The 19,380-nt window shown below is 39.6% G+C and overlaps 1 protein-coding gene across 7 annotated transcripts in view; it reads left to right on the forward strand.

Annotated features, from left to right (window-relative positions):
- HDAC6 (histone deacetylase 6) overlaps positions 1–19,380 on the forward strand; it is a 132,379-nt gene that overhangs the window by 5,665 nt on the left and 107,334 nt on the right. For all 7 annotated transcript variants that reach the window (XM_071691112.1, XM_071691113.1, XM_071691110.1 and 4 more), the window contains exons 4-7: positions 5,770–5,900; positions 10,235–10,418; positions 13,892–13,989; positions 18,009–18,182. In XM_071691112.1, the coding sequence (XP_071547213.1) occupies positions 5,770–5,900; positions 10,235–10,418; positions 13,892–13,989; positions 18,009–18,182 (587 nt within the window). The remainder of the gene's footprint in view (positions 1–5,769; positions 5,901–10,234; positions 10,419–13,891; positions 13,990–18,008; positions 18,183–19,380) is intronic.

Genomic DNA, 19,380 nt, shown 5'->3' on the forward strand with positions numbered 1-19,380 from the left:
AGGTGAAGATTTGTATGGGTTTTCAGAAAAGAAGAGTGAATGTTGGGGTGAAGAGGGTGGTGAGAGTAAGTGAGCTTGGGAAGGAGACCTGTGTGAGGAAGTACCAGGAGAGACTGAGTACAGAATGGAAAAAGGTGAGAACAATGGAAGTAAGGGGAGTGGGGGAGGAATGGGATGTATTTAGGGAATCAGTGATGGATTGCGCAAAAGATGCTTGTGGCATGAGAAGAGTGGGAGGTGGGTTGATTAGAAAGGGTAGTGAGTGGTGGGATGAAGAAGTAAGAGTATTAGTGAAAGAGAAGAGAGAGGCATTTGGACGATTTTTGCAGGGAAAAAATGCAATTGAGTGGGAAATGTATAAAAGAAAGAGACAGGAGGTCAAGAGAAAGGTGCAAGAGGTGAAAAAAAGGGCAAATGAGAGTTGGGGTGAGAGAGTATCAGTAAATTTTAGGGAGAATAAAAAGATGTTCTGGAAGGAGGTAAATAAAGTGCGTAAGACAAGGGAGCAAATGGGAACTTCAGTGAAGGGCGCAAATGGGGAGGTGATAACAAGTAGTGGTGATGTGAGAAGGAGATGGAGTGAGTATTTTGAAGGTTTGTTGAATGTGTTTGATGATAGAGTGGCAGATATAGGGTGTTTTGGTCGAGGTGGTGTGCAAAGTGAGAGGGTTAGGGAAAATGATTTGGTAAACAGAGAAGAGGTAGTGAAAGCTTTGCGGAAGATGAAAGCCGGCAAGGCAGCAGGTTTGGATGGTATTGCAGTGGAATTTATTAAAAAAGGGGGTGACTGTATTGTTGACTGGTTGGTAAGGTTATTTAATGTATGTGTGACTCATGGTGAGGTGCCTGAGGATTGGCGGAATGCGTGCATAGTGCCATTGTACAAAGGCAAAGGGGATAAGAGTGAGTGCTCAAATTACAGAGGTATAAGTTTGTTGAGTATTCCTGGTAAATTATATGGGAGGGTATTGATTGAGAGGGTGAAGGCATGTACAGAGCATCAGATTGGGGAAGAGCAGTGTGGTTTCACAAGTGGTAGAGGATGTGTGGATCAGGTGTTTGCTTTGAAGAATGTATGTGAGAAATACTTAGAAAAGCAAATGGATTTGTATGTAGCATTTATGGATCTGGAGAAGGCATATGATAGAGTTGATAGAGATGCTCTGTGGAAGGTATTAAGAATATATGGTGTGGGAGGAAAGTTGTTAGAAGCAGTGAAAAGTTTTTATCGAGGATGTAAGGCATGTGTACGTGTAGGAAGAGAGGAAAGTGATTGGTTCTCAGTGAATGTAGGTTTGCGGCAGGGGTGTGTGATGTCTCCATGGTTGTTTAATTTGTTTATGGATGGGGTTGTTAGGGAGGTAAATGCAAGAGTTTTGGAAAGAGGGGCAAGTATGACGTCTGATGAGGAGGAGAGAGCTTGGGAAGTGAGTCAGTTGTTGTTCGCTGATGATACAGCGCTGGTGGCTGATTCATGTGAGAAACTGCAGAAGCTGGTGACTGAGTTTGGTAAAGTGTGTGGAAGAAGAAAGTTAAGAGTAAATGTGAATAAGAGCAAGGTTATTAGGTACAGTAGGGTTGAGGGTCAAGTCAATTGGGAGGTAAGTTTGAATGGAGTAAAACTGGAGGAAGTGAAGTGTTTTAGATATCTGGGAGTGGATCTGGCAGCGGATGGAACCATGGAAGTGGAAGTGGATCATAGGGTGGGGGAGGGGGCGAAAATTCTGGGGGCCTTGAAGAATGTGTGGAAGTCGAGAACATTATCTCGGAAAGCAAAAATGGGTATGTTTGAAGGAATAGTGGTTCCAACAATGTTGTATGGTTGCGAGGCGTGGGCTATGGATAGAGTTGTGCGCAGGAGGATGGATGTGCTGGAAATGAGATGTTTGAGGACAATGTGTGGTGTGAGGTGGTTTGATCGAGTGAGTAACGTAAGGGTAAGAGATATGTGGGGAAATAAAAAGAGCGTGGTTGAGAGAGCAGAAGAGGGTGTTTTGAAGTGGTTTGGGCACATGGAGAGAATGAGTGAGGAAAGATTGACCAAGAGGATATATGTGTCGGAGGTGGAGGGAACGAGGAGAAGAGGGAGACCAAATTGGAGGTGGAAAGATGGAGTGAAAAAGATTTTGTGTGATCGGGGCCGGAACATGCAGGAGGGTGAAAGGAGGGCAAGGAATAGAGTGAATTGGATCGATGTGGTATACGGGGTTGACGTGCTGTCAGTGGATTGAATCAAGCCATGTGAAGCGTCTGGGGTAAACCATGGAAAGCTGTGTAGGTATGTATAATTTGCGTGTGTGGACGTATGTATATACATGTGTATGGGGGGGGGTTGGGCCATTTCTTTCGTCTGTTTCCTTGCGCTACCTCGCAAACGCGGGAGACAGCGACAAAGTATAATAGAAAAATAATATATATATATATATATATATATATATATATATATATATATATTGCACTTTTACAGAATGCTGTTTTATGTTTTACATGAATATTTTGTATTTTTTGTTATATTACTTTGTGCTCACATTTTAATGTTCATACTTTTTGAAAATGACGTTGAAAATATTTGTACTGAAATAAGCCATACATTGAATCACAAATAGCCCTTTGTCTTGTGCTTGGCAGTCAGCATGTAGTTCACTCAGCTGTTCATCCTCTGCTTGGAGCTGGTTGATAGAATGGGCACCTGGCTAAAGCTAGAGCAGTAATGAAAATGAATTACAAGATGTGGATGACTGTTATTGCTGATGCTCATGGAATTGAGACGAATAAGGAAAAGATGTGTGTGTTTTGGGAGGAAGAGCCAAGTGAGTGTGTTAGCAATTTTGATTTGAGGGATTGGGTATTAGAGATGGATGCTATGAATATGAGTGAATACTGTGGCATTTTGAGGTATAAATAGGGGACATAGTGTAACCAATCTAGTGAGTGAAAATGAATTGCTTGTGGAGTTTATTGCTGAAAAAGGAATAGTGATTGGGAATACGTTGTTTAGAATGAGGAACAATACAATAAGTATACGTGGGTGAGCAGGGAAGATGATAAGTGGCATTATTAGATTATGTATAGTTGTTAGGCATGCAGAAGAGAGACTCTTGGATGTAAATGTGCTGAGAAGGGCAGCTGGTGGGAAGTCTGATCATTAATTGGTGGAGGCATTAATGAAGGAATTTAGAGGCTTTTGGAAAAGAGAAATTATATGGGTGGGAAGAGGGTTGTAGAAATGAGTGACCTGGAAAAGAGGATTGTGCAGAGATGCAAGGAGAGATTAAGTGTAGAATGGCAAAAGTTGAGAGTAAATGAAACGGGTAGAGAGTGAGGAAGGGAGGTATTTAGGGAAGCAGTTTTGACATGAGTAAAATGTGTGGCCTAAAAAGGTGGGAGATTGGCTTTTTTGGGTATTGCAGTGGTTTATTAAAAAAGGGGGTGACTATGTTGTTGATTGGTTAGTAAGAATATTCGCTGTATATATGGACCATTCACACTGTCTGCCTTTATTTATTCCCATCGCCACCTCGCCACACATGGAATAACATCCCCCTCCCCCCTCATGTGTGTGAGGTAGTGCTAGGAAAAGACAACAAAGGCCCCATCCGTTCACACTCAGTCTCTAGCTGTCATGCAATAATGCCCGAAACCACAGCTCCCTTTCCACATCCAGGCCCCACAGAACTTTCCATGGTTTACCACAGATGCTTCACATGCCCTGATTCAATCCATTGACAGCACTTCGACCCCGGTATACCACATCGATCCAATTCACTCTATTCCTTGCCCGCCTTTCACCCTCCTGAATGTTCAGGCCCCGATCACTCAAAATCTTTTTCACTCCATCTTTCCACCTCCAATTTGGTCTCCCACTTCTCCTCGTTCCCTCCACCTCCGACACATATATCCTCTTGGTCAATCTTTCCTCACTCATTCTCTCCATGTGCCCAAACCATTTCAAAACACCCTCTTCTGCTCTCTCAACCACGCTCTTTTTATTTCCACACATCTCTCTTACCCTTACGTTACTTACTTGATCAAACCACCTCACACCACACATTGTCCTCAAACATCTCATTTCCAGCACATCCACCCTCCTGCGCACAACTCTATCCATAGCCCACGCCTTGCAACCATACAGTATTGTTGGAACCACTATTCCTTCAAACTTAGCCATTTTTGCTTTCGGAGATAATGTTCTCGACTTCCACACATTCTTCAAGGATCCCAGGATTTTCGCCCCCTCCCCCACCCTATGATTCACTTCCGCTTCCATGGTTCCATCCGCTGCCAGATCCACTCCCAGATATTTAAAATACTTTACTTCCTCCAGTTCTTCTCCATTCAAACTTACCTCCCAATTGACTTGACCCTCAACCCTACTGTACCTAATAACCTTGCTCTTATTCATATTTACTCTTAACTTTCTTCTTTCACACACTTTACCAAACTCAGTCACCAGCTTCTGCAGTTTCTAACATGAATCAGCCGCCAGCGCTGTATCATCAGCGAACAACAACTGACTTACTTCCCAAGCTCTCTCATCCCCAACAGACTTCATACTTGCCCCTCTTTCCAAAACTCTTGCATTCACCTCCCTAACAACCCCATCCATAAACAAATTAAACAACCATGGAGACATCACACACCCCTGCCGCAAACCTATATTCACTGAGAACCAATCACTTTCCTCTCTTCCTACACGTACACATCCTCGATAAAAACTTTTCACTGCTTCTAACAACTTGAGTCCCACACCATATATTTATTTATTTATTTTGCTTTGTCGCTGTCTCCCGCGTTTGCGAGGTAGCGCAAGGAAACAGACGAAAGGAATGGCCCAACCCACCCCCATACACATTGTATATACATACACGTCCACACACGCAAATATACATACCTATATATCTCAATGTACACATATATATACACACACAGACACATACATATATACTCATGCACACAATTCACACTGTCTGCCTTTATTCATTCCCATCGCCACCTCGCCACACATGGAATACCATCCCCCTCCCCCCTCATGTGTGCGAGGTAGCACTAGGAAAAGACAACAAAGGCCCCATTCGTTCACACTCAGTCTCTAGCTGTCTTGCAATAATGCCCGAAACCACAGCTCCCTTTCCACATCCAGGCCCCACACAACTTTCCATGGTTTACCCCAGACGCTTCACATGCCCTGATTCAATCCACTGACAGCACGTCAACCCCGGTATACTACATCGATCCAATTCACTCTATTCCTTGCCCTCCTTTCACCCTCCTGCATGTTCAGGCCCCGATCACACAAAATCTTTTTCACTCCATCTTTCCACCTCCAATTTGGTCTCCCACTTCTCCTCGTTCCCTCCACCTCCGACACATATATCCTCTTGGTCAATCTTTCCTCACTCATTCTCTCCATGTGCGCAAACCATTTCAAAACACCCTCTTCTGCTCTCTCAACCACGCTCTTTTCATTTCCACACATCTCTCTTACCCTTACATTACTTACTCGATCAAACCACCTCACACCACACATTGTCCTCAAACATCTCATTTCCAGCACATCAGCACATCCACCCTCCTGCGCACAACTCTATCCATAGCCCATATATATATATATATATATATATATATATATATATATATATATATATATATGATGGCCCATGTTCAGAATATTTTTCTTATGCTCTTTGAGTAATCTTCCAGCATAATACTTGTTTTCTTACCTATTTCATAACCTTTTACCTTTATTAGTGTGTGATTTTATTGTAACAGGCTCAAGAAAGTGTGAAGATTATTCAAGGGAAGACAGGTGTAGTTTATGATGAGCGTATGGCAGAACATCGCTGTTTGTGGGATGAAAATTACCCAGAGAATCCTGAGAGATTGATGGTCACACTACAAAGGTAGGCACTCATCACTTTAAAGGCACACTGAAAAGACAAGTTATGTAATATCTCATATAAAAAACTAGTATGTACACTGGTTAGATTATGTTACCTGTAGTACAGTATGACATGGTCATTCCTTGAAACACATGTCAGAATACTAGAGCATCCATGTGTAGCCGTGTATACTTTTTTTTTGTCGCTACTTTAACTTTTTCATTGTGCACTAGATTTTTTCAGGCTCACCCATATTATGCAGAAAACAGCAAAATAATTTTCTGGACTCTTGTAAGGTGCAGAAAAATAATGAAAGCCAATATTTTTTCTTTGAATGAAAACTTAACTATTCCAATTTTAAGAGTAAGGTTATTAAGTTCAATAGGGTTGAGGTACAAGTTGGTTGGGATGTAAGTTTGAATGGATAAAAATTGGAGGAAGTGAAGTTTTAGTTGGGATGTAAGTTTGAATGGAGATAAATTGGAGTAAGTGAAGTGTTTTAGATATCTGGGTGTGGACTTGGCAGCAAATTGAACCATGGTAATGGAAGTGAATCACAGGGTGGGGGAGGGTTTGAAGGTTCTGGGAGCGATGAAGAATATGTGGAAGGAGAGAACATTATCTCAGAAGGAATAGTAGTTCCAACAAATATTATATGGTTGCGAGGCATGGGCCATAGATAAGATTGTACGGAGAAGGGTGCATGTGTTGTAAATGAAATGTTTGAGGACAATGTGTGAGGTAGTTTGATCTGGTAAGTAATGAATGGGGAAGAGAGATGTGTGATAATAAGTGTAGTTGAGAGAGCAGAAGAAGGTGTGTTGAAATGGTTTGGACATATGGAAAGAATGATTGTGAAAAGGTTTACAAAGAGGATTTATGTATCAGAGATGGAGGGAACAAGGAGAAGCAGGAGACTAAATTGGAGGTGGAATGATGGAGTGAAAAAGATTTTGAGCAATCAGAGCCTGAACATGCAGGAGAGTGAAAGTTGTGCACAGAATAGTGGATTGGAATATTGTGGTATACTGGGTCAACATGCTGTCAATGGACTGAACCAGGGCATGTGAAACATCTGGGGTAAACCATGGAAAGGTCTGTGGGTCCTGGATGTCTTAGGGAGCTGTGGTGTTAGTGCATTACACATGACACCTGGAGACTCAGTGTGAGCGATTGTGGCTTTTTTCATCTGTTTCCTAGCACTACCTTGGTGACACAGAGGGTGCCGATGCTGTTTCCTGTGGGGTGGGGTGGTGCCAGCAGTGGAAGGCGAGCAAGTATGAATATGTACATGAATAAATATGTAAGTTTATGTGTATATGTATGTGTATGTATATGTTATGTATGTGTATGTGTATTTATGTATATATGTGTATATATGAGTGGATGGGTCTTTCTTCATCTGTTTTCTGCCAGAGCACTACCTTGCTGATGCAGGAAGCAGTGATCAATTATGATGATAATAATGATGATTTTTCCCTCTTAGGCTCAGTCCTCTGTTCTTAATACAACCCCACTAATGTGGGAAATAGCAACTATGTATGAGAAAAAGAAAATAATAATAATAATGATTAGGTGCATAAAAGATGATCAAAACCATTTTGTCTTGCTGTACCTGGGGATAGGAGAGAAAGAATGTATCTCCTGCATGATGAAGCAAGCTTCTAAAAGAGGTAGGAACAGGGACTAAAAGTTCTCTTCTTCTGTATTACTGTGCACAAGAAGTTACAGAGGAAGGAGTCAAGTGAGGTTTTCCCTCCAAGGTTCATTCACCTATTCCTTATGTTACCTTGCTTATGTGGAAGAGATGAATATGTATGAAAGAAACATTCAGACTTCTCCAAAGTAGTTTAATATTTCAATTGATCATAGTATATGAGACAGGATAATGGATAGGATTTACTTTTTTCATTGCTTGTTTTTCTTGAATTAAAGGGAATATATATTTTAGTAAACTAACCATATTCAGTAACCATAACAGCTGTTTCTTCACTATATTTAAACTGTTTAACATGAATATGAATGCAAAATGTGATTGTTTTCAAGTTTAAAAACTTTAAAATTTGGCCTTTTTTCGTTAGTGACAAAAATGATGATTGTAGTGAAAGAAGTTGATGAGGATGTAAAATGGTAGATATCTTTGTATTGATTTGATCATTGTGTTGAGATTTTTTTAGCAAAAGGTGCTCGCACAGTGAAACATTGATTTTGTCAATGTTTGCCAAGCACTGTTAAAGATACCTCTAGGCAAAGATTCTGTTGTTACATTTGACATAGACATAATGTGAGTATTTCATGATCTATGAGAACTTTTCCCACCGTATTGTTATGTTAGAGGATCTTTTGATTTAGATCAGTAATGAACATGCATTAACACTAGGAATATGATATTTGTTTGAAGCTAACAATAGATATTGGTCAAAGGTTTACTCTTTTCCACCCTTGCATTGTACATGCTGATTACTATGCTTACATAGTCCCCTATTTATTCGTGTATGCATATTTGGTTTTGGATCTTGGTTGTCCTTTTCTTAAGGAAGTGGAGCTTTCATTGTGGATAATTAAATATATAGCAAGCTGTTAATATCCTGATCTTGCATAAGGCTAAGACTAGAAAATTCTTAAGTTTGGTCACCACACCTAAAAAAGACTCAAAGAGCTATTCATAAATGTCCAGAGGAGTGCATCAAAAATGTTACCATAATTGTGAGTTGCAGGGAAAGGCTAATTACCTTGGAATTGCCCACCATGGAAGAGAAAAGAGTGACCTGATCTCAGTCTTTGTTTTTAAGCCAGGTGGATGATATAGACAGTGAACAGTTTATCAAAAGATATAAGGATAGAACAACCAAAGCTTTTGACGTGAAATTTCAGCAAGAAACTTGTTAATAAAGATGTACTTTTGCGGTATAAGAATAGTGGATGAATGGAATAAAATGAAAGAGGATGTGGCAAATGTAGAAAACATTCAGAAGGTTAAAAGGTTGTATGATAATAGAGAATGTTCAAGAAATGAGACACATGAGTATAGAACTCCCTCCCTGTAAAGTGTGAATAAGGAAATACAAATAGGTAACTGCAGGGGAGATAATCAAGATCTAAGCAGAAGTGCTGTCTATAAAAGGTGTTTGTGTAATGCCAATAAAGCCATGGGAGATGCCATTTTCCTTAATTGATATTGCCTTAGACAATGAAAAGAAGTGGTTACAGATCATACATCTCAGGAAATTAAAAGCAAAGTTCAAAAGGTGAAAACACCATACAATAATTGTAAGGTAGAGAAATAGTAGAAGCATTAACATTTGGATGATATGTATTGATTGCCAGTAGGCACCACCTGGAGTCTATTTGCTGATGTCATAGGCCTTGATGTAATGCTGTTTGAGCTTTTGGTGTTGATGAATAAGCAGTAGCGGGCCTGATAGATATCGTGATGATTGAATGAATTGTATCCTGGTGGTACACTCTATTTAGGAGTAAAATGATGTATTGAACCCATGAGAGCAAATATGCTTTCTGATTTTGATATTTTTAGGCCTTTTCATTGAGACATTTATTCTGTCTAGGGTTGGTTGTCCCTTGAGGTATTAAGAGAATCTTTTATTTCTGGTGGTTGGCATCCTCTAACCCCTCTCATCCTAGTGAGGTGTATGTTTCTCACCTTCTGCAAACTACCCAAACAGCATTTGCTACTCTAACTCATTCTGGAACACCCTTCCAGTCATCTAGCATCACCCATTGATGATATCATCCTTCCAGCTGCGAAGCAGTACAGGCTGACCCCCTCATAATTTTCTGAAATGCAAGCAAGTCAGATATATATTACTTTTCTCTTTTCACATTATGTGTGGAGCCATGTGCTAATCCAGTGTTATATCATTTGGCAAAGGTAACCCATAAACTTGACAGCTTCTAAGATAACTTATTAATTTTGTCAAGAAGTTTATATGTATTTATGTGTATGAATACATAGGCATATGTGTTTGTAGGCAATCTCTAAGTTACATCAGAAAACTCATTAACACCACAGTAACAACCTCAGCACTACATTTCACACTTGGAACGATGGCTCACTCAGAACAAAATGTCTGCATCTCCAGAATAGCATTTATTTTTCTATTCACTGTCAAGTTACTCATATCCTGGATATATTGTCGTGTGCTGAGAATGACATTTAACATAGGTATTCAGGTTGGTTGCACTGTTTAATGAGAATGATTCATGTTATGTTGTTTGTTGATAATGAAAATAACTGTATGATATTGATAAAAGTTAGTTTGTTAGTTCATTACTGTTAGTGCAGTTATCTATCCTGTAATTTGCAGATACATGATAAGTTTCTTTTAAATATATAGATGCAAAGAGTTGGGGTTCTTAAGCCGCTGTGAGACCTTGGTATCCCGTTCAGCTACAGAAGAGGAAATATTGAAGCATCACTCCAGGGCTCATCTTGGCCTTCTCTGGAGTACTAAAGGGGAAACTGACTGTGAGAAGCTTGAAACCTTAGCATCGCACTTTGACTCTATTTTCCTTCATCCAGTAAGTTGCTTGGCCATACTATCGTTATTATCTTCATACAAGAAAAAAGAATCATTTTATATCCCTTACAAATATTTCATCTGCTCCATCCTCCTTTTCAAAGGTGAATATGACAGAATTACATACCACACAAAAGAGAGTACTCAGAATAATAACTGATTACTTAGCAATCACAGAACACCAAAAATCTGCATATTATAACAATAATAATTCAAGTATAATCATACCTCAGCATGTTCAGCTAAACTTCTTTTCAACAGCACATGACCCCTCTCACCCAAACCACTTCTTTACCAATGACCAGCCCTCAGTCAGAAATAAAGCTCACTTCTTCACACTTTAGCATCCTACACTTGCAGTTTCTCCTGTTCTCCACCAAGTACAAAATTGACAAAACATTCTTAGTCACACTATAATGAATTAATGAATTCTAAATAACTATCCACTCTACCCAGTCTTAAATCTTTCTTCACAAGACTTATGCCCATCTGAAACTCTGCTCACCAGACATGAATATTTGGTACTGTGAATATTATTGTCTGTGTTCTGGACATTTCCCCCCCTTTCTCTTCAACATCACAAGACCATTTCAGCACATCACAAGAACCATCATGTTCAAGAGGCAGCTTCCACACTGAATACACTGAACACAGGCTTGCCATATACATACCTCACAAACACGTGCACTTATCACCACAGTTTATGACCTGATGAGTGCTAGCTTCCTGAAAGTTCCATGGAAGGGATTCCAAGGGCAGGAAGATTTACACATTTTTGTCACACATATCCTGTTTTAGTAAGGTAACTCCAGGATCAGACAAAGAAATATCCCTGTTTACTCACATCCACTTTAACTGTCATGAATGATGTACCGAAACCAGAGCCCCATTTTCACAACCTCTCTGTGGTGTCCCCTGACCATTTCATATACCCTGTTTCAGCCCATGGACAGCATGTTCTCCCCTTTATGCCAAGTTGCTTCAATTCTCTCTATCCTTGGCTCACTTCACAGCCTCCTGTGTGTTTAGGCTCCAGACAGAGCGTCTTTTGATACATCCATTCACCTTCTTGGTTACCCCTTTTTCCCTGTTCTCTCCTCTTATGACTTGTATACCCTCTTAGTCACCTTCTCCTCACTCATTCTCTTTATGTATCTAAACCATTTCAGAACACCCTCTTTTATTACATCTCCCTACATTTGTTTCTAATTAAGTCAACTCTCTACACACTACATGTTGTCCTCAAACATTTCATTTCTATCACATCTACTTTTTCTGCATCTTTATCTAAGGTCCACACTCTGCATCCTTACAGTACTGATGATACTACTGTGCCATGAAATGAACATATCTTTTTCCTCATAGGGAGTGACATAACTTTCCACATAATTCCCTGTGCACTCCGAACATTTACCTCCTCATCCACCAAATGATTTAGTGCAACTCCTATAGTTCATCTGCTGTCTTGTTTACTCATAGGTATCTATAACATACTGCTTCCTCTAGGTTCTCTCCTTTCAGACTCACACTGAAACAAACCTCTATCTTCCCCCTAGTAAAGTTCATAACTTTATTTGCATTAACTCTCAGTTTCCTCTTTTCACACGCTCTTCCAAACTCAGTGGCAATGAACTAGGGTATTGTGGAGAAAGTTCTATGAATTCCACGGTGAAGGAATAGGAACATGTTTATCTTCAGCCTCAAATATAGAGGGAAGGTTATGAAGGAGGGAAGAATGGTTTAATCAGAGATGTCAACAAGCAGAGGAGTTTCAAGATGTGCAGTGGCAAAGATACTGGCAACATTCCAGCCAACCAACTTATGGAAGGTATTTAGAGCAAGGAAAAGAATGAGTGTTATAGAATAAGAAAGAATTTTTGGAAAGAGTATTGTTGATAAAGCAAGTGAAAATCCAAAACTTTTACATAAATTTCCCAGTAGGTGATTAGAGTAGAGAGTTCAGAGGGAAAAATTGCTGTAGGTGATATAAGGATATGTGAGGAAATGAACCAGTAGTTTGAAAGTGTTTTCGCAGTGGGTGACACTATAACCCCATCAACACTGAGATGGGACAGGGAGGATTCTATAGAAAACATTGAAATATCTAGAAGACATTAACAAAACACTAAAGGTCCTGACCCATACAAGGTTCATGGTCCTGAGGAAATTTCACCATCTGTGCTGAAGATGTATGTAGATATTATAGAGAGACCTCTTTAAATACCGTCAAAATATCACGAGAAAGGTAGAGTGCCAAGGGAGGGGATAAGGGGAAATATCATACCCATTTATAAGAAAGGAGACTGGGAAGAACTCCTGAATCATAGACCAGTGTCCTTGATGAGTGTGGTCTATTGGGGAAAAGATAATCAGAATACAAATGGCTCGTGATTTTAGGGAAAGGAGGTCATTTGTAGCAAACCTTGTAGCTTTCTATACAACAGTGAACTCTGTCTTAGACAAAAGGGAAGGCTGGGTAAATTGATTATTTCTTACTGCCAGTGATTACCATACAGGAGACAGTAAGAAGCTGGGATACCAGGGAAGAATTAGGGGGAAGACTCCTCTGATGAACTGAATTTTTTTGATGGAAGGAAATAAAGGATACATGTCAAAGAAACCTACAAATAATGGAAATCAGTGGAATGCCCCCAGGGTTTTGTTTATGGGCCATTGTTCTTCATGATCTATGAGAGACTTGCCTGAAAGCATGACCTCATACCTGAAAATGTTTACAAGTGTTGCAAAAATCATGAGGGAAATGAAAAGTGAGGAGGATTGCATCAGCTTAGTTGGTCATTGGAAGGCAGCCAATGACCAGGGAGGTATATTACCAGTACTACCTGCCTGGGTATTAGGAGGGTTAGTGATAGCTGCATAGTGAACCAGTACTTCATTGTTTGTCAAGCTGCACTCCTTTGACCCAGGTAGCAGTCTTTTTTTTTCTGCCTCACCTACACATGGACTGCTGGTATTCTCCACAAACATACAAATGTCTCTCTCTGTCACACAATGCTTGACAACATTTAACTCAGACAGCTCATTCTTCCTAACTGTAGATTTCCTGTAGTGAGTGCTATATGCTAGCCCTGCGTTTTGGCAAAATGATAGGAGCAGTAGGTAGAAATAGTCAGTAGGAACATTAGGTAGGAGCCTCTGCAAACACTGCACTATGCTATCCCTGTGCTAGTGGCCTGTTATTGGCGAGGCATTAAAGGCTAAGAAGGGGCACAGGAGTTCACTAGTTATGAAAACTCTATTGCCGTGGCCACCCCCTTGAGGGAGTTTCAGAAGGGAACAGGCATCGGAGATATAGAAAGACAGATATATAGCTTTCCAGTATGTTTTTTTGAGTATATTTATGGCATTTACAATTGAATTAGCAATTCATGCATTATATGTTTATGGTAATTATCTATTTCATGACCTTGTATTAAAGATGAATTTAATGTCAGTATTTTTTTCCTTTTACAGTCAACATATGAGAACTCACTTCTAGCTGCTGGTTGCACATTAGATCTGGTGGATGCTGTAGCTTCAGGAAAACTGCAAAATGGCTTTGCTATAGTCAGGTACACTCAAAGTTTACTTTTGATGTTCATCCAGTTTCCCATTGTCTGTTTTTGCATATTAATTCCATGGTGATGTAACTTAGCCAGTATACTGTTAGGTTTAAGGTTAATTGAAAAGTGTCTTCATTAGGTGGTTGTGATTTACTGTGTGGTATCTCTTTGTACTGAATTTGCTCATATTCATCAACATGTTTGAAAGGAACCAGGATCAAATTGATATGACCTAAGAGTGCAAGAAACTGCAGTAGGCCCACTGGCCTAAATGGGTAGCTTCTGCTTACAAACAGCAATTGTTAATCACCCATTTCTTTAGCTTGTTTAAAATTTTCCAGCATGTCTTGCTTTACTGAATCAGAATTTCTTTAATTTAAATCATGGTTACATGTTCTCCACAAGTAGTATACATCACAGTATAGATATTAGTATGATACGTTACCCTCTTTTATCCCCACTTTTCAAGTTTATACATTTATCATATTGCCATATTAGGATGACATGTATGATGAAATTCCAATAGCACATCATACACTTACTGGATTGCTCTTAGTGTCTCTACTAAACATGAATGATCACATGGGAAATGTTGCAGTCTCAGTTTACTATATCCTTATCATGTCCAATCCAGGTCTTTCCAGAGTCTCCTCAAGTCCTCTTCAAGTCTTCCCCAGTATGTACCCATGTCTTGAACTTGACCTCCCCAGGTTATCTCCAGGTCTTCCCCAGATTATACCCATGTCTTGAACTTGACCCCCTCAGGTTATATCCAGGTCTTCTGTATGACCTATACAGGTCTTCGCTAAGTCTTCACCAGGATTTTTCAAAGCCTTTTTGAGGCCCTTTCAGGCCTTCCTTCGGTCATTCCAAAATCTCTACCAGTTTCTCTTCCGGACCTCACCAGAAATTATGAAAATAATAGATACAAGGATCAAAATTAGAATTATATAGAAGGATGCAAGAGGAAGGAATGATGGTTGATAGGATTTAGAGAGAATAGAGGAAAAAGAATACTTCCCATGTATTCCCTGCATGTTGTAGAAGACCACTTAAAGGGGAGGGAGCGGGGGCTGGAAATCCTCCCCTCCCTCTCTCTCTCTCTCTTTTTTTTATTTTCCGAAAGAAGGAACAGAGAAGGGGGCCAGGTGAAGATATTCCCTCAAAGGCCCAGTCCTCTGTCCTTAACGCTACCTTGCTAATGCGGGAAATGGTGAATAGTGTGAAAGAAAAGAAAAATTATAACAATTGTATGTGGAACAAGAGAAATGACTGGAGTAACAGGAATGATATTATGAGAAATATGGAATGTAGATGAAATAAAAGACTGTATCAAGATCAGAGTAGCAGTAGTAATTAAAAAAGATTAATTATTTTTTTAGCAGAGATTCTGATGGAAAAAAGCAGGAAACCCACTCAGTGAAATGACAAAATTTTTGATCAAGAAATGCATAGTAGATGGAGAACAAGCAAAGACAAAATAATGGCAGTATTAAGGAAAGATGATCCATGGAAAATATTTTACATGAATTTTCTTTTTCTTTCAAACTATTCGCCATTTCCCGCATTAGCGAGGTAGCGTTAAGAACAGAGGACTGAGCCTTTGAGGGACTACCCTCACCTGGCCCAATTCTCTGTTCCTTCTTTTGGAAAATTAAAAAAAAAACGAGAGGGGAGGATTTCCAGCCCCCCGCTCCCTCCCCTTTTAGTCGCCTTCTACGACACGCAGGGAATACGTGGGAAGTATTCTTTCTCCCCTATCCCCAGGGATACATGAATTTACTAAGTCTAATTTCTGAGAACTGTAGAATTGAAATTATGATCAAAACTATCTTTTCCCCATTTTATCTGAGTAGATTATCCTTTTCAACCCACAAAATTTGTCGTAGAAGGCGACTAAAAGGGGAGGGAGTGGGTGGCTGGAAATCCTCCCCTCTCGTTTTTTTTTTAATTTTCCAAAAGAAGGAACAGAGAAGGGGGCCAGGTGAGGATTTTCCCTCTAAGGCCCAGTCCTCTGTTCTTAACGCTACCTCGCAAACGCGGGAAATGGCGAATAGTATGAAAAAAAAAAAAAAAAAAAATATGTTTAAAGAATTTCACCTTACATTTTCAGTGATATTACATATTGAATAATTACATAGTAAATGATAGGCATATAAAAAAGAGATTTTTGGATGTAAATGTGCTGAGAGGGACAGCTGGTGGGATGTCTGATCATTACCTTGTGGAGGCGAGAGCAAACATTTTTAGTGGTTATTGAAAAGAAGGAAACATTAATGAGATGATAGTGGTGAGACTAAGTGAGCTTGGAAAAGAGACTTATGTGAATAGACACAGGATAGATTGAGTGTAGAATGGTAAAAGGTGAGATTAAATGAAGCTGGGAAGTGTTGGTGAAATATTGGAGGTATTTAGGAAAGCATTGCTGGCATGTGTGAAAGTTGCACGTCACATGCAAAAGGTGGGAGGTGGGCAAATTAGAAAGGGTAATAAGTGGTAGGGTGAAAAAGTAAAGTTGCTTCTTAAAGAGAAAATAGAAGCACTTAGGGAGCACTTACTGGGAAGGAGTGCAAGTGATTGGGAGATGTATAAGAGAAAGTGGCTGAAGGTCAAGAGGAATGTAGGGTTGGGAAAGAGGGAAAATGAGAGTTGGTGTGATTGAGCATTAGTAAACTTTGGGGAGGATAAAAAGATTTTTTGGAAGGAGGTTAATAATGTGCAAAAAAAATAAGAATAAATGGGAACATTGGTGAAGGAGACAAAAGGGGAAATGATAACAGGTATTGATGAAGTGAGGAAGAGATGGTATGAGTATTTTGAAGGACTGTAGAATGTATGTGTTGATAGGTTGGCAGGTGTAGGGTCTTTTGGTCGGGGTGGTATGCAAGGTGAGGTAGTTATGGAGAGTGGTTTGGTGAAGAAAGAAGAGGTAGTGAAAATCTTATATAAAAGGATGTGTTGCAAGGTGGTTGGAATGGATGGTATTGCTGTTGAATTTCTTAAGAAAGAGGGTGACAGTGTAATTGATTAGTTAGTTAGAATTTTTCCTTGTATATATAGATTATGATGAGGTGCATGAGAGTTAATGGAACTCGCATATAGTGCCAGTGTGTAAAGGCTAGGGGATGAAGGTGAGTGTTCAAACTAGAGGTTAAAGTTTGTTAATGTACCTGGTTACTTGTATGGGAGACTAGGTATTGCAAGGGTGAAAGCATGTTCAGAGCATCAAAGTGGGAAGGAACAGTATGGTTTCAGAAATGATAGATGATGTGTGAATCAGGTGTTTACCGTAAAAGATGTGTGTGAGAAGTACTTAGAGAAACAGATGGATTTGTTTGTAGCTCTAATGGATCTGGAGAAAGCATTTGATAGGGTTGATAGAGATGCCTTGATAAGGATGGACTTAAGAATATATGGTGTGGGAGGAAAGCTGTTAGAATCAGTGAAAAGTTTTTATTAAGAGTGCAAGGCATGTGTATGATTAGGAAGACAGGAGAGTGGATGGCTCCAAGTGAAGGTCGGCATGCAGCTGGGGTGTGTGATGTCACCATGGCTGTTTAATTTCTTTATGGATGGGGTGATGAAGAAGGTAGATGTGAGATTCTTAGAGAGAAAAATGGAAGTATGCAGTCTGTAGAGGATGAAAGGACATGGGTAGTGAGTCAGTTGTTGTTTGCTGGCAATACAGCAGTGGTAGCAGATTCGAGTGAGAAATTGCTGAAGTTAGTTCCTGACTTGAGAAGAGTGTGAGAGGGGGAAGATGAGCGTAACGTGGGAGACAGCGACAAAGCAAAATAAATAAAATAAATAAATGAATAGATATATATTTATATTCATCTTTTCAGCTTGTTCTTTGATTTAGTTAGTGTCGCTTGTTACAAAATTGATCCTTTGAATTGTAAGCCTTTTTCTGCATTACTCCATTTACATTGTTTGTGGGTCTTTCACATCATCTTTTTTGTTTATGCATGGCATGTTTATGAATTTAATTTTTCAGGAAAGTTAGTGATTTGATAATTTCTTTGCAGACCTCCAGGTCACCATGCTATGGAATCAGAGTTCTGTGGGTACTGCTATATAAACAATGTGGCCTTGGCAGCTCATCATGCTTTAGAGAAGCATGGCTTGTCCCGGATTCTTATAGTTGACTGGGATGTTCATCATGGACAGGCCTCTCAATATGCATTTTACTCAGACCCCAGGTAAGTTGTGCATGGATTCACTTAGTTAACCATGTCCCTTTTCTCCTATCGTGAGAAGTTCAGTCGCATAGATGTTGGGTAAGATTAAAGATAAAAAGTAGGAGTAGAATAAGGTAGGAAATTTTTGTATATTATTATTCCTGGTGTGCATACTCTGGAAGAATGTCAGATAAACTTGGAATCTGACTCATTCTTTGATGAGTGGAGTTTCATCATGAAGGAATTTGACCATACTTCAGCAAATGCAGTAGATCTTTATCAGACTGCAGCTATCATTGACATCATCATAGAAGTTATTTATATTTGTCAAAACTTGTGGAAGTTTTCAAGCGTTTTCCTTAATGAAAATTTGGTCCAAAAGGCTTCAATTGGGATGTTGTGGAAGTGTTGAAGAGGAAACATTTGAAATCCAAGTCTTCATCTTGGTCAAAATATGTTCATTGTTTACATGCATCCTTGAATTTATTTAGCTTAGGGTTCTGCTGTTTTGTTGAACAAATTTCATATGGCTGTAGGTGAATTATGAAGATTTGGTTGATTTTAATTACTTCTGTAAGGGGATTTAGGTGAAGCTGGCAAAGATCTTGTCTGCCATTGAAATAAGCTGTAACTCTGAAATTACTGCAGTAAGAATTCTATTGTTTTTTGAGAGATTTTGAGGTATCATGTTAGTGCTATAATACATGACCTGACAGTTCATTTCAGATGTCCTTGTGTTTAGATCTTTCTTATGTTGTAGAGCCCAACTTTGACTTGTTTCATTGGGAACTCCCTCAGAGTGGTGGCTACAGCAATAGTCATTACTAGTAGACTCCAGAGCCACTTCTTAGCCTTTAGTGCTTCACCCTTAACTGGCCACTGGTAGAGGGCAACTCTAGTGCAGCATTTGCAGAAGCTCCTACCTAATGTTCCTACTGACTACTTTTACCTGAAACTTCTACCTACTATTTCTATGTAATGCTCCTGCCTAAATGTTCCTACCGTCTACTTCTCTTTACTGCTCCTACCATTTTGCCAAAAGGCAAGGCTAGCACATATTGCTCACAGCAGGAAAATCTAGTTACGAAAAATGAGCTGTGTCAGTTCATTTTAGTCAGGTGTTTTGTATGACTAGGAGAGATCGTATGTTTGTGGACAGAAAGCCAGTAGTCCACATCTAGGTGAGGCAGAAAGAGAAGACAGCTACATGGCTCAGAGG

The sequence above is a fragment of the Panulirus ornatus genome, chromosome 50 (genome assembly GCF_036320965.1).
Source record: "Panulirus ornatus isolate Po-2019 chromosome 50, ASM3632096v1, whole genome shotgun sequence".
Taxonomy (NCBI): domain Eukaryota; kingdom Metazoa; phylum Arthropoda; class Malacostraca; order Decapoda; family Palinuridae; genus Panulirus; species Panulirus ornatus.